At 35.7% G+C, this 15,678-nt stretch overlaps 3 protein-coding genes across 12 annotated transcripts in view; 1 reads left to right on the top strand and 2 right to left on the bottom strand.

Annotated features, from left to right (window-relative positions):
• The first annotated feature begins 745 nt into the window (after nt 1-745).
• Nucleotides 746-2,350, top strand: LOC114933552 (carbonic anhydrase 1). The gene is made up of 6 exons (XM_085484390.1): nt 746-803; nt 923-979; nt 1,101-1,370; nt 1,540-1,796; nt 1,864-2,088; nt 2,174-2,350. The coding sequence occupies exons 1-6, from the start codon at nt 746-748 to the stop codon at nt 2,285-2,287; spliced, it is 981 nt and encodes a 326-aa protein (XP_085340516.1). The 3' UTR covers nt 2,288-2,350.
• A 209-nt stretch (nt 2,351-2,559) lies between these two features.
• On the bottom strand, nt 2,560-8,002 carry LOC114933516 (tetraspanin-18). 2 transcript variants are annotated; one of them, XM_029306138.2, is made up of 9 exons: nt 7,368-8,001; nt 6,562-6,644; nt 6,020-6,232; nt 5,722-5,907; nt 5,091-5,213; nt 4,691-4,744; nt 4,529-4,621; nt 4,367-4,450; nt 2,560-4,051 (listed from the first exon to the last, which is right to left on the bottom strand). In XM_029306138.2, exons 2-9 carry the CDS (start codon nt 6,607-6,609, stop codon nt 3,989-3,991), a joined length of 864 nt encoding a protein of 287 aa, XP_029161971.1. In that variant the 5' UTR covers nt 6,610-6,644; nt 7,368-8,001; the 3' UTR covers nt 2,560-3,988. The 2 variants fall into 2 exon arrangements, with proteins under 2 accessions (XP_029161971.1, XP_029161972.1); XM_029306139.2 differs by lacking the exon at nt 5,091-5,213 and having other exon boundaries at nt 7,368-8,002.
• A 2,282-nt stretch (nt 8,003-10,284) lies between these two features.
• Cad99C (cadherin 99C) overlaps nt 10,285-15,678 on the bottom strand; it is a 107,868-nt gene continuing 102,474 nt past the window's right edge. For all 9 annotated transcript variants that reach the window (XM_029306137.2, XM_085484492.1, XM_085484493.1 and 6 more), the window contains 7 exons: nt 15,323-15,454; nt 15,124-15,240; nt 14,280-14,678; nt 13,222-13,850; nt 12,181-12,411; nt 11,235-11,464; nt 10,285-10,755 (listed from right to left, as the gene is read on the bottom strand). In XM_029306137.2, coding sequence (XP_029161970.2) covers nt 10,436-10,755; nt 11,235-11,464; nt 12,181-12,411; nt 13,222-13,850; nt 14,280-14,678; nt 15,124-15,240; nt 15,323-15,454 — 2,058 coding nt within the window. In that variant the 3' untranslated portion in view covers nt 10,285-10,435. The remainder of the gene's footprint in view (nt 10,756-11,234; nt 11,465-12,180; nt 12,412-13,221; nt 13,851-14,279; nt 14,679-15,123; nt 15,241-15,322; nt 15,455-15,678) is intronic.

Below are 15,678 nucleotides of genomic sequence, written 5' to 3'. Positions count from 1 at the left end.
AATATCGATTGGAGATTGTTGCCATTTCGGTAAACCCGAAGATGATGTTGTGCACAATTTTTCTTTTTGTAAAACACGATTAAAGTGAAGAGTTTATAAAATAAAACTTAAATATATATTAAGTAGAAAACTAGCTAATAAAATAAAATAAAGTAACCAATTTTTTTAAGAGAAATTGAGAGAAAGATTTATTTACGTGATCATGCACCTTTGGATTTGGATGTCATTTTGATATTATAATTATAACATCTAGCTGAATGAAAAATATAAGAAATAAAGAAGATTCATTATTTTCAAGTGAGACATTATTTTTTATATAAACATTACAATCATTTTGATGACATTTTTATAAACAGGTGTGTGACAGAAGTACTTATACCACAACCAATCTATAGTACAATAAGAAGTTGCTAACGCATTAATTTGCAAATATGCATTGCGATGCTAATGATCACGTTGTTTTTTTTTTGAAAAAATATAGGTTTACCTTCACATTAGATTTGCGAATTGAAGTACGCTTTATCGATTCTCATAAATTATCATTTGACGTGTTTTACATTATATTTTTTATATTTTTATAAGTAGCTTTAAAATAAGTATTATACATTTATCATGAAGTGCTGAGCGAAATCTCGCGTAGATCTTTTGTCTATGCATAAAAATTTGTTATGCCGAACATTTTACATACGAAGACAGATTTGAAATTTTCTAACCCAAGGTTTTCAAGTGACACATTATTATAAAAATGTTGGGCTTTTCGTTAACGGAATGTATGATTTTGTGTAGCGGTGTTGTTCTCATGCGTAAGCATCCCAAAAAGATACATATGCGCATATATTCATGTATCCGTGAATCTGAAAATTTACTTCTAGTGTTGAATATCTATCTTTATACTGTTATAATATAATATCATTTATTCTAGTCTTGGACTTTTCGTTAACAGAATGTATGATTTTGTGTAGCAGTGTTGCTCTCATGCGTAAGCATCCCAAAAAGATACATATGCGCATACATTCATGTACATTTGTGAATCTAAAAATTTACTTCTAGTGTTGAATATCCATCTTTATACTGTTATAGTATAATATCATTTATTCTAGTCTTATTATTGAGTGAAATTTGGAATTGGACACAATTCTGCTCATTGATTGGAAACGATTTCCATCTACCCGTTTTCTCATTTGGATATGCTCATCAAAATGGTCCTCATACTTGGAAGGACCTATATCCCCAAAGTACCGGTAGCAATCAATCGCCAATCAATATCATCACTAGACTTGCCGTAGTAGTCCAACCACCAGAGCCACTTCGATGGAGCAATTATAATAGCGAACCCTTATCGATGACTATTATAAACGACGGTCATTTTGGTAGATTTGATTAAATTTTCTACAATTGAGAAAATAAATTAAAATAAATCTTGATGATAAATCTTCAATATTTTTATAACGCACAATAATAGTATAAAATAAAAGAGACTAATTAAAATGATGTAAGATCTTTCCATCTTAAATTATCGTTTTCCATTAATATATACAGTGAAGCTCCGAGGATCTTGGGCCAATATTAAGCGGCCGCAGCTTCAAGGGGGACCTTTGACCGATACGTATGATTTTTTTCAAGTTATCTTTCACTGGGGTCCGTCCAACGAAGAGGGCAGTGAACATACCTTGGACTATGTTCGTTATCCTATGGAGCTACAAATCGTTCATACTAAACGTGGAATTAAAACGCCATTGGATGCAATCGCCCTTGGAGCGAAAGACGGAATAGCGATTGTTTCATTTTTCCTTCAAGTATAATTTTTGATCAAGAAATAAAATTAATATCTCATCATAAATATAACTTATATACGCATCATAGATAAATAATACGGATAATCCCTATCTGGATCATATTGTGAGAAATTTAAGGCGTATTACCCAACCGCAAAGTATAGTCCACATACCTCCTTTTCCATTGGAATGGGTTTTTTCACCTTTCGACAGAAATTATTATACATACAGTGGTTCTATCAGCTATCCTCCTTGCAGTGAAATCGTTACATGGATCATTCAACAAGAACCAATTGCCATATCTACATCGCAGGTCTAGTAATTTGTAAAATATCTGTTTATCAATCAGATATTTGTCGTTTTACATTGTCATTAGTATGAATCATCTTTCATTATAGGTTGAACAATTTCGGAAACTATGTTCAACGGATGGACCGTTACTTCTGAATTGTCGACCGGTTCAATCGCTAAACGATCGCGATGTTTACTTTTATGAGCAGACTTTATCGTAAAATGAACAATAAAGAAAGCTTTTTTATTCCATATTTATTTGATCAAAATATTTACGTAATCAAGCATATTCGAAAATCTCACTTCTTTATTTATGTATTAATTTTAATAAATATATATGTAATTGATGTCAAATTAATTCACGTTGATAATATCCTATTTATGTACACACACACATATGTAAAATTATCGTCAACATGCCCATTGCAATGTACGAGTTGCTTAATTTGAGAAATATAAATATAACTTTCAAACGATAAACATTTTTATAAAATACAGATATAAATTGGTATATTTCTTATATAGTTCGTAAAAATATGTAAAATCAGTAACGAGTTTACACAGAGAACAACATTTTTTTATTAGCATTAAAGTGCGTTCTATAAACACGTAGGACATCTCTTGCTTGATTGTTTTGAGAAAATAAAAATATATTAAAATTTTTGTGTCACTCATTATACAATAAAAATTCTTTTGGCACAAGTTATTATAATACATTCTTCCAAAATTAGCATCAAAGAAAGAAGCATTCGTTTAGTTAAAGAATATATATGACGCATTCTTTATATATAGATATAATGTATTCATATATGTATCCCCATTTTCTAAAATGGATGCTAAAATATATATCTATATATGTATATACTAATCTAACATACACGATTATAAGAAGTTATTGGAGCCGATTGATATATCACTTTAAGTTTTGAAATCACAGGAAGAGATTTTGGTATCATTTTAAATATTGATTATTTTTAGAATATATATAAATATATAAAATTGAACAATGTTACATAAAATATATATATGCATATTAAGAATAAAAGAAATCTTATTTATCTTTTTCAAGTCAATATGTGTATTGTATATATTTAAAAATTTAGGCTATCCAGCAAACAAAATACTTAAAAAATTTATACATTATAACACGTTATATAATTTTAATATATTTTTCAATAAAATATTTTAAATTGCGGTTAAAAAATTTGTCAATAGTGATAATATCACAATCAGTCCCAGTTCTTCTACATACATTCGCGCACAAGTCATCTCATTTGTCGAAAATTATTTTCTAAAAAATGCATATACAACTTTGTGCGAAAAATTATTTTGTTGTCTTGAATTAGGTAAATTTTTCAGAAAGGAAAAAGGATTCGAAATTTCTCACGTACGCAACGCATATACTCGAATCTTATTATCTGCACTGGCAGGTGTATTTACAAGACGACAAGATATCGCGAATAACAATTCGCGTTGTTGGTCGATCTTCGGTGACAATCGTCGTAAGTTCCAAGCGAAGTATCATCGTAACATCGCGATTTGTTATTCGGATTGAACACGACAAAGATGCGTATTGTATATGTATTGTATATGTACATCAGAGTGTATTGGTCACATATTATTGCTGACTTCCAGCAAAACACGCGCAAGGGAATGATCCAAAAATAAAACTTACGCACTTATCATTATCTCGTTTGATCGGACACTTCACGTAAAACAGAGCAAGATTTCTTTCCTAGTCGCAGTTCTGCAAGTTTTTTCACATCATTGCCGTTGATTCACATAACTCGAAACAGATATCGAAAATATTCACGGATGATAGTACACGAAGATATGAAAATGAAAATGTTTCCTCTTTCTCAATGAGAAGAATGAGCGTGCCACGACATTCTTTTCACCTCATTGAGACTACGCACTATGGATCATTCATCCTGCATATCCCTTATCATTCGACAGAGGAAGGCGGACGTTATTATTCCGAATGTCTGAAATACATTTTTATGATTATTTCAGTCTCATTAAATATTTAAAATAAAAAGGAGAAAGTTTTCTAAGATGAAAAATGCAATAAATTTATTATTTGAAGAGGATACAGAATAGTGTTCTTTTAAATGAAACTTGTGATCAACTATATAACTTTTGCAAAAAAACACTATAAAATCCGAAAATTGAAACTTTTCTTAGATCATAAAGTTTCGACTTCAAAAGACAATTCCAAGAATAATACATTCTTCTGAATCTTTCTTCTCTGAGTTCTGTCTTCAAAATTTTTCTCGAGATAATTTATAAAAAGATAGTACCTGTATTCCTGCCATTGCCATATCGAGAAACACCAATGTTAAACTTTCGCACTGCAGCCAATTTGTGACTTTTTCAAGGCAGCCCTAGAAATGCATTGTGTCAATTGAAATAGTTATTTGAATAGATATGAAACGATGATAGTTTTATGATACAAAATGTACCTCTTTGTGTCTGTATCCATCGTGACCCTCTTCATTTATTTCCTGACACGCGGCCTCATCCTTCGGCAGTGGATGAAGCCACGGTTTCTCATTCTATCAGTAACAAAGAATTACTCAGAAATAAAATTCAAGCATTTATTTTATTACTGATGTTTTACTCACAGTTTTGTGAAACACCCTCGAAACGACGCTCATCGGACTGCCTGTATTCTTATTCTGTAAAACAGAAACTTTTTTACTCTATGCGATTTTATTAATAAATTTATAAATTATAATAAATTTTAATTAGACATCTAAAATAGACAATGTGAGAAATGAGATATGATGAATATTTTGTAAACCTAAAAGTTAAAATTATTTTAAAAAAATGAAAATATTAATTTATATAAAATGACTTGTTTCAAACGAGATGTCTAGAGATAATAATGTCGCATAACATTTATGGACTTGTGTTTGCACATTCAAAACATATTTTATTAGCTATCTCAATTTTCTTTTAAAGATTCGTCATTCAATAAAAAAATATTATACTAAGAACAACCAATTCAATTGCATAAGATACCTCAGAATTTTTGAGAACACAACATGTGAGGGGAACCTGCCTCCTGGTCCCTGAGATTTGACCGTCCCTCCACCAAGCTGTGCCATTATAATCATTGTCGCCATGAATTCCGCAGCAATTAAACTGCAATGGAATCACCCATGTGCTCTTCGAACCATCACGAAATGTCTCGTCGGGCAAACGATTTCTGACAAAGCATCGCATGCAACCTTGTCATGCATGAAACATAATTTACAAGCACGGTTCCGCACGTAATACATGCTGCAGGAAAAAAAAAGAATCGAGACACAGACATCTTTCAACAGAACATTGAATAAAAAAGGTATCGCATTATCATTTTCCTCACTTGTCGTGCACAGAAATGATTACGACATATGAGATCTTCAGCGAAAATAAATCCAGAATAAGATGAAAATCTTGATCACCACAAGATACATAAAAAGTAAATATTCATATCAAAATCGTAGAGGAAAATCGTACAAGAGATAGATTAAGCGAGAAATTCATATTCAATCAAAATCAGAAAAGAACGATGTAACGAAAAACATGAACGACTTTTCGAAAAAAAAAACATATTGTATAGAGCTCGAAGATGAGCATTCAATTGAAATCAACCCTCTTAATGCGACACCTTGTACTGCGCAAAGTCCAAGCTATGGCTGAAGGAGACATCGCTGGTCTTATCGTGACCATACTCCGTCGCCAGTTTGTTGGTGAATCTCTTCTCCAGATTCGACAAGATCTGGAAAGTCGTCAACCCACCAATGGCCGCCGACACCAATTCCATGACGATAAGCACGACCAGCATGCTCATGTACTGCGAAAAAAGGAACGAAAGGCGATAAAAGCGTCGCCGTCCTTCACCCTCGACATAGTCTATAACGGTACACGGCGCCGTTACGAGCTAATAAAAATGTCATTTTACTCACGATGGCGAGGACGCATTGATTTCCGCGTAGAGCAGCGCGACAGCCGACGAAGCCAGCCATAAGCACCATGCCACCGAGGCAGAGAAGGCTGTAAGCCATGTAATTAATAGTTTCGTACGGCTCGACCGTAGATACGAAAAGATTGAGAATGTGCCCCTTGCTGGGCTCCAAAAGCAACCAGGCACCTATACCGAGCACCGTGCAGCCAGTTAGCTGTCAAAAACAAAAAAAATTGCACGGTGATTCCTCGTTTCCTCCCTTATCGCGACGCGCTCTCACGTAGGCCAATAATTTTGCATCGTAGGAGATCGTTATCCTAAATAACAATAATGACGTTTAAGTAATGTCGAGCCTTTTTTTTGAAGTTATAAAATCTATTCGGACGTTGATCCGACGATACAAAAATTCGAAGGATGATTGTTTTCTTTGGAGTGCAAACAGAAGAAATATTTATAGGTCGAGCACCAACATAAGTTGTAGGCACGTGTCGCTATTTCTAGACTCGGTTTATAATGTTATAACGTATATTGCGTATTATTTACCCATATTGATAGATTGAATATAAATAACGCGATTTTCAAGTATTTCATGTTTGTTATCCTTGACCCTCCAATTAGTCATCAATCTGCAAATAAACAATAACAATGCGTGTGACCAGGATATGAGTTTAAGTACATAATATTAATTTATCATACAAATATTAAACTTTTCGATTATTATGTATATCTTTATCATTTGTATCGTTTTAAGCATATTAACACGTAAAGGTAATGCAAAATAAATTATCTACGTACCAACAGCATTTAAATATCGATTTATGCATGCAATGTATCTTTCTTTTAAAAGTGTTTATAAACATATTTTATTCTTTTGATTTTTATAAAATTTGATAGGTAATTTTTTAAATTGTAAAACCTTTTTATTGCAAATTTATCAAAGCTTTCCTACAAGAAATATTTGTTCTATTATTTCCGACGCAACTTCCAATATAACGTTGAAAGGATCAAATAAAAAAAACGTTCTTGAATTTTTAATTTAGATGTTAGCAAAAATAATTAGATTACCCGATATTGATTATTATTTTTTCTATTATTAAAATTGTAAGGGAACATTTTTAAAAATGATTTATTATCTAAGTTATTTAATTCTCATCTTCATTGACAGCTAATACATACTTCGCATCACATTTACGATGTAGAATTTTTTATTTACGAATCACAGAGAATTGTATAAGGTTCTCTCATAGAGGATTACATTAAAAACAAATCGTTAAACTATAAAAAAAAATCTCGCTATGGAAGAGAGAGCAAAACCTTGATGATAATAAAATCGTATACGCAGGCATTACCTGTCAGTAGCGAGGTAGCTTATTCTACTCGACGTCAGTCGTGCTCTCGATTATTCCCACTGAACACTTTTGCATATATAACTCTGCCGCACGATTACACAGTCGCGCGTTTTGCAAAAAACGCCACACAGTTATAAATACAAAAATCACAAGATGCACAGATGCACAGATTAGATCCGTAATCCTCGAAGATCATCGCTGTCTCGAAACGCGGTTTCTAAGCCGGTTCACAGATGGTTCGCGATCTCCGCGATGCTCCGATATGTCATCACTCTCTGGACGATCGCTCCCAACACACTCCTATCTCCTGACGTTACAATCTGCGGGATATTCGAGAACGACACTCGGGACGCCGTAAATTGCGACGAGAGCAGAGAGACGGGAAGAACGGGCCCGCTTATCACTCGTCGATTTCGGACGATCGATAGAACCTCCTCCAGCATCCAGGTACTCCCTATCCCGCGTGTCCAAAAACCCGAGTTCTCTTACTCGTTCGTTCCGTACGACGGAAGGATAAACGCGGAGCGGAATCGAAACTGACTGGAGCCTACCGCCGGATTCCGTCTGCCGCCTTTCTCACGTCCCTACGTCATCGACGCCGGTCCAGATGCGTCTGCGTGCTTTCGCCGTCGCGGCGCCGACGCTCTATCGTCAGGGGCATGGTTCATCCCTTCCGTCCCCATCACCCAGGATCCCGTCGACGCTCGGGCTCGGGGGATGTCTCATCGACGCGGTCCCGTTTTTCTTCCCTCTCGCGAACGTGAATATGTGAGTGAGCTATTTACACCGTAAAGCGGCTCAAAATATCTAATAATAAAATTGAATTAACGTTTACGTAATAACGCATACATCTTTACTAAAATGTTGCAAACCGTTAAAACATTTGCAGCAGCGTTCCCGTTTCTTCTATAGAGATTGCACAGAAAACGTATTTAAATAATATCGCGATAAACTCAATTTCCTAAAGGTTCGTGGTATTTCAACTATTAATTAAATTATAAAATTATGAATTCTACAGAAAAGGAACAATTTATTGTCACACATTGCTATATATACACATGACTTGCGCGCGTGTGAAACACGAATACGAAAGATCTTATGTGGGAATTGGATGGACCTGTTAATTAAACGGAACGCGGAAGCTTGAATTAACGTTTACGTAATAGTACGTTGTTTTATGCTAAAAGGGATATACGATAAAATGTTACCTCGATAAAAAGAACTTCGTTGTATGTTATGTAAATATAATAAATTTTTATTATTAGATATTAACAATTTTTACAGAATTCGCGCTTAAATATTGTACAGCTAAAAGAAATCAACGCTATAATCGACTTGTAACACGCGTACATATACAAGTTTTTTTGTTTGTTTGTGTTTTTTTTTTATTTTAATGTAAAACAACTTATATAAATTGCACGGCAGTGGATACGCCCGCTATACGACTAGAGATATGCATTCAATCAAGTCGTATCGTACTTAATTCCACTCGACGCCGTTTCACCCGACACTTTCTCGCGGATCTGTCAAATCTAATATCGAACAAAGTCAAATAGCGTCGTCGAAACTACGAGGAAATGGGCAGTTGTGTTTGATTAAAGACGCACTTTATCACGTCATTGGCATGTGACGCGCTTCTTTTTTTACCTCGCTTGTACAACAGTCGCTAATTAGAAACCGCCGATCGTGTGAACGAGAGTGAGTAGTAGTCGGAACGGAAGCGACAGCTAAATCGTTGTTCAAATTTGATAAAACACGTTCTTGCGATTTTTTTACACATACGTACATACAACGATATAATATCGTCGGTTAATTGCGATTACGATACAAATAGAATATGACATGAGCAAACATAATCGTATAAATAAACAGGTATATTATTATAGTACAAAAGTGATCGGGATCGACCCATTTACAAGATCACGAGCCGATGAGACTCGCGCAGTCGCACATACATAAATGCATTCACAAATACACTCATATAAACTTACAACCTCGTCTTCGAATCTTAAGGCTACGTATTGGACGGTTGGATCCGTAGTGGTACTTTGCTATTCTCTGTCTTTCTCCTCTCTCTTCTTCTCTGTCTATAATTAAAATGTACGTGTGCGCATAATGGTCCGCATGAATTTCCGCAGAATACGAAACATCTTCAAAGTTATTAGTCAAGACTCGATTAATGCAACGGCAACTTTCTCGCATTGTGCTTACAGTCACAATAATAATAATAATAATTTACAATGCAATCGCGACGGCGATTATTTATAATCTTCCAATTTATTAGTCTACGGAACTTGATATTGCTCCAGCTTTTAGAAAATTCAACGCTCGAGAAATAAATCAAGGAAAATGTCAATTCAGAAAGATATCCCGCACTGTCTTTCGCACGTCTCTTTCGCACGTGCGATATTTTTACGTCCTCGTTTCACGTTACCGTTGTATCTGAACGCTACATCACGCTGCTCTTTTATGGATATCACATGCGGAGTAACTCGTTCAGAATGTATTCCAGCGGGAATTCTGCGGATACATTTGCGCGTTCGCGTGAATCGGCACGAAGAATATCGATGCACATTCAGAAGATGACATATGAAGGGCAGAATATATACGTAGGAAGTCATTCAACTATTTTCCATGAGCTTTCACGTGCTCTTCATATATGGCGCTTTGGGGATTGTACATGTCAGAAAAAATATATAATATTAATTATTCTGAAGTTCGTCTTATCGCCATACGTCATATATATGTATTTCGTTGAAATTAAGTACGTTTTTATCATTTATTATTATATATGTATATAAGAGGCAGATAATTATGCATTTTATATGCATTAAATGCAAGATGACATGATGATTTCAGGCATTTTAATACTTTACAGTGTCGATAAAACTTTGATGTAAAAAAAATATTATGTCCATCACAGTCTTACTTGTATATATATGATATCAAAATTACACTGACGTTATATTAATTGATTTTTGTGTCTTCTTCGACGAGAACGTGTAATTCGGTGACAGCTTCCGGAGCCAATACGTGACTGATATTCGCGTGTCATCGAATCGTGTAACTTACAATTCCGTCGTGGTCTCTACAGGACTCTGCTCGCCCAGATACGTGAATCCGAGATGCGAGTAATCCTTCCTCTCCCTGAAGGTGACGTTGTCGTTGGACGGACTAGGATTGAGCAGATCTCCACTGTGATTGTACAAGGGATTAAGTACCGGTGTCGCGTCGCGATTGTTCAGGGTGTTCGTGTTGCTTGCGCCGTGATTCTTTCGACCCAGCGTGGATCGCCGTAGAGAATGGATATTGGTGTCGCCGTGATTGCCGGCGATGCTAGACGCGCGAGCCGTGGTCGCCGCTTCGGAGCTAACGGGACTTTGTTGGCCTTAAACGGAACACATAAGCTCGTTGCATATACTTTCGATCAGAGCGTGAGCGGTGTATTATCAAAATATATTTTTTTTATTAAGATTCTTTATTATCGCCAGTCAAAAAATTCAAGCAATAAATATTTCTCGACCAATACTGGCAATTATTTATTTAATAAATCTCACTACGTTTCGACCATAATTTTGAAAAGGACCAAACGTTGTGAAATTTATTAAATAAATGATCGCCAGTATATTGGTCGAGAAATATTTTTTTTATTCCTTTTACATAGTTTCTTATTTACCATATAAATATTTTTAGAACGATATTATTTTATTCAAAAAAGATTTTAAATATGTGTAATTAATATATTGGGCGATTTTTAATACATTACTGGACCAGTTTTTTCTCGTATACAATTTCTATCATTTAATAATTGGATGCGATAAAAGAGACATTTGGCATATGAATTTTTAGATATTTGTTTTGAATTACCAGTGCTGTCTCCGTGATCTTTGGTGATGTAACTGACATTGTCCAGGCTGAACGCGTGATTCTTGTTGCTAAAGTCCAACTGCAAATCGTTGCAACTATCGTTGTCATCGACCGGCACGCTCATCTGAAGTACTTGCGTCTCGTACTCCTTCAGATTTGGTTCCACGTAGACGGGATCGTAACGCGGCATTACGTACATGCGTTGCATACGCTCTTTGTACGCTTTGTACCTACGTCACAAGATAATATGGAACATGAGGAACTCTTTCAAAGGAATTGCGTAAACATCCCGGAAAGATTACTTTACAGGCCAACGTCGAAGTAACAAGTGTTCGCGAAGGTAGCCAGAGCGGAAATTGCAATTAAAGCTAATAGAGATAATAAAGAGCAGTATGAATTTGCATCGCTCGCACTCGACGAGTTAAATGAATATTTACACTCGCGAAACAACTCTCTTATGCGACTGTATAATAACAGCTGAAAATCGTAATAATAGGTAAAATTGTCTCCAGAATGATATGTGTACATAGTAATTAATGCAACTGTACATAAATATAACAATTTTTCTACCGAATGAAAGCATGCAAGGAACAGGAAAGCAAGTTCACGAACCCGGACATACATTATTCTTCACACAAAAATGTTTGTGTAAAATATTTCACATTATACACATACATTAATATAGATATATATATTTTTCTTTGCAAATAATTTCTCCTATATTATATAAAACATTGATTTAATTATGTTCTTGCATTTTAGTTTCATAATTAAATTTCTGACATGTCAAAATTTTTAATAATATTTAATATTTTAATTATATTCTTGTATTATATAATTTTGTAATTAAATCTTCTGAAATGCTTGCTAAATGTATTTTATACTACTGGTAGCAAAATTATGGTAGAACTTCAGCGTTAAAATTATACGACTGAATGTAACTTACTTGGACCAAGAGACGCAAATGTAGATAATACCGGCGATACCGAGGATTAGGATAACGCAGGCAATGATGATCAGCGCGTATGGGAACACTTCGCCGCTAAATGCGACCGCAGTTTGTGTTCGCACCGGTTCAGGTGGCATCACAGGAGCGTGAATGTCGATGGCGTTCGCTCGTACTGCCGTAGACACGTCGAATGTGATGTTCGACATGGCCGACTTATTCATAATTGACCTGTCAAGTATTCGATGCTTTTAGTATTTGTCCACGATCAAATGTCACAATATAATTGAACATCATAATTGATCTTTCGATATGTGTTTGCGTGGGAACCATTCCTTCTCCACCATCAATATAAGCGGATAAATCTTTATTCGTATTTAATCAATTGAAGCTGAAAAGAAGCTAACATTTTCTGATAAACTGTCATGAAACTTATTGATTGTCTTTCTACGAACGATATAAAGCACAATGCGAAAACTATCAACACAGATTCTTACTAGAGAAATCTTTAAGAGTTCAAAAAAAATTGTTGTCCTTTATTATTATTAGCTATAATATTATATAATTTATTAATTTAATCGTTAAATTAATCGTAAAAATATTTATAATAATATTTAGAAAACTATTCTGTGCCGTTTCTAATTCTATTATAATTTACAAAAGGTCTTATAAAAGCGATAATAATATCTGTAACAAAATCTAAAAATGTACGAGGCATTGATGTATCGGAATAGACATTTACAGCGTATATATACACTGCAAGTAATAGTAAGTAGTTACATAATACTGTTCCGTAAATAACTGTGAGATAACCGTTTTAGCGTGCATAATTACAAAGACGAAGGATCTAAAGTGCCGTTACAATAAGACTTCTAAGAAGACTCTCAACATAAGCCTCTCATGAATATAAAAACCCCGAGGAAGAAATTTAATTTAACGATTTCTAAAAAAAAGATTCTATTTACGTGTATTTTAACTTGGAAAATTTTTAAACTGTTTTCTTTCAATTACCGTATACAGTATATGCGTTAGAAGACGTACCTCAACACTCCGCTGCTGTTTCTACTGAGTATTGCCTCGGTGTCCGGATCGATCGCGTAGAACCACACGTCAGAATCCTGCGGGAAGGTCTCTACGGTGCCATTTTTCGTCAGAATTTTTCTCGTCACCACCCTATCGATGCCGATCAACAGGCCGCTCTTTCGCTCGATTATATTCGCTATTTTGCCGGCCTCCTTCTGCAGCGCATCCGGCGCCGCGTCCTGCACCACCAGGATCATGAGATTCTCCTCTCCAATCAAATTAACGATGACCGGCGCGATAATCGAATTGTAATTTTCAGTCGAGTTGGGATTATCCCGCACGCGAACGTCGAATTTGAAAGGGAGCTCAGACGAATCAACGTGGTCGAACGTGACCGTCGTCCTGATTATCCCGGTGGAGCTGTCGATGGCGAAATAATCGGATCCCCGTCCTTCCAGGATCTTATACTCCAGCTTGCCGAACTTGCCGTTATCTTTGTCATGAGCCTTAACTTGAATAACTGTGGACGAGAATTGTGCGGTGCGCGGAATCGCCGCGAAATAACGTCCCCTCGTAAGCTCCTGACTCGCTTCCGGAAAAATAAATTCCGGTTTGTTGTCGTTTACATCCAGCACTTGAATCTTCACCTACGATCAAACGCATTTCGATCATTATCAAAGGCGAAATAAATGGATAATTTTATTATAACGAATTAAGTTTCTTTCAAGAAAATGTCAGCATTATTTCACTTTACATGTGTATATTTAATGTTTTATAATAAAACCTTTAAAGAAGAAAAGCAGGATAGAAATGACTTTTCTAGGCTTATGTCTGTATATTAAAATAATATTAGAGAGAATGATATCTGTAAAAAGAAAGAACTTAATCTTTTTTTATCTTTCTCATAATTGCTAATCATTTCGTCTCTGATGTGTTTCTATATTTTAATAATTATATATATTCCATCCTATTATGATTTCATTCTATTTATAGACTTCATCCTATTTATAAATATTCATGCATTTAAAGAAGCGAAAGCGTTTCATTGTGATTCGAGAAACATCATCGCGTCTCACCATCGTCGTGTTTCTGCCCGAGTTTAATAAGCCCGAGAGGGATTCCAACTTGATCTTAATCTGGTAGGACTCCGTCGTCTCATAATCCAGAGCGCCTTTTTTCAGCCTCAGCGCGCAATTCCGCTCCTCCGTGACGTTCGCTTCGAAGAGGCCGGCCTCATTGCCGCTGTAAATCTCGCACCTAAGCGGCGTGGTGTCGTGCGCGTGACTGTTGATGATGGTGATTATCTTTATTAGCGTATTGTCACCGGCGTCCTCGGGCACCTCGACGTTGTACGAGTTCTCGGCGAAACCCAGACCGATCTCAGGTGGCACCGTCGCAACGTGACGCACGTAGACCGGCACAGTCGTCACGGATGACAGTTGCGGGTCCCCCATGTCGTACGCGCGCACGTCGACCTGTCGCAGAGGAGAAAAGAATCGCCGCGTTATTAAGGGGATCCTAATTTTATTTATTAAGGAGCTCGGACGTGCCTAAAGCAGCGCGAAAAATCCTTTCAGCCACCCCGTTTGTTAATATTAATACTTTAATATAATTTGTAACAGCTCTTTAAAAAATTTAAATCTACAAATAAAAAGGCAATAAGAGCTAATTAAGTTCTATACTAGAATTATATTTGTGAAAAGATTTATAACATAAATTATTAAATATTATACAGAAGTAAATTCGAACTTAATTAGCTCTTATTGCCTTTTTATTTGTTGATTAATACTTTAATTGTGCAAAAAGATTGATCAATCTGTATAGCCAATAAAAAGATTCATGGTCGAATTCAACTTCGCACGGTACGACGGAGCCTTAGGATTCCTTTAAGATGAATCGGAACGAGTTAGGATCACTTACCTGGTACTCCGAGTCAGTTTCTTTGCGCAAGTCGTCGCGTATTCGGAGTACGCCGGTGTCGGGATCGATCACGAAGTACTTGCTGGCGATGCCGCGCCCGATGATCTCGTATCGAATCTGCCAGACATCGAGATCGGTGAAAATTCCCCAAGACTTGACGAGAAGAAATGAAGATAAAAAATATATATATATATCTTACCTGGTTCCCTGGGGCGGTGCCGTCGGAATCCGCGGCCGTGAGATTGATCACGGTCGTTCCTATAGGGACATCGTCGTCCAGTGTAATGGGACGCGGTACCGACGTAAATACTGGCGGAATGTCGTTCACGTCCTGCCAGGATACGTTTAGAATCATTATAAATAGTTATTGACAGCCCCCGTAATACTTAATAAACTAAAAGTAAGCGAAGAGACGGTAGATAATAGATATAGAACGAGCATTGCATTTATGATGCGCTCAATGCAAACCGGTTCCGTAAACTGATTCTATATGAGTTAATTCGTAAGATTATACAAACAAATAACTTTAGTTTTGATATTTCAATTACAGATTTC

Source organism: Nylanderia fulva, unplaced genomic scaffold (assembly GCF_048542155.1).
Source record: "Nylanderia fulva isolate GAGA-0341 unplaced genomic scaffold, ASM4854215v1 Scaffold3, whole genome shotgun sequence".
NCBI classification, from domain to species: Eukaryota; Metazoa; Arthropoda; class Insecta; order Hymenoptera; family Formicidae; genus Nylanderia; species Nylanderia fulva.
The sequence above is the reverse complement of the archived record's forward strand: the minus strand, read 5'-3'. Positions and strand labels throughout refer to the sequence as shown.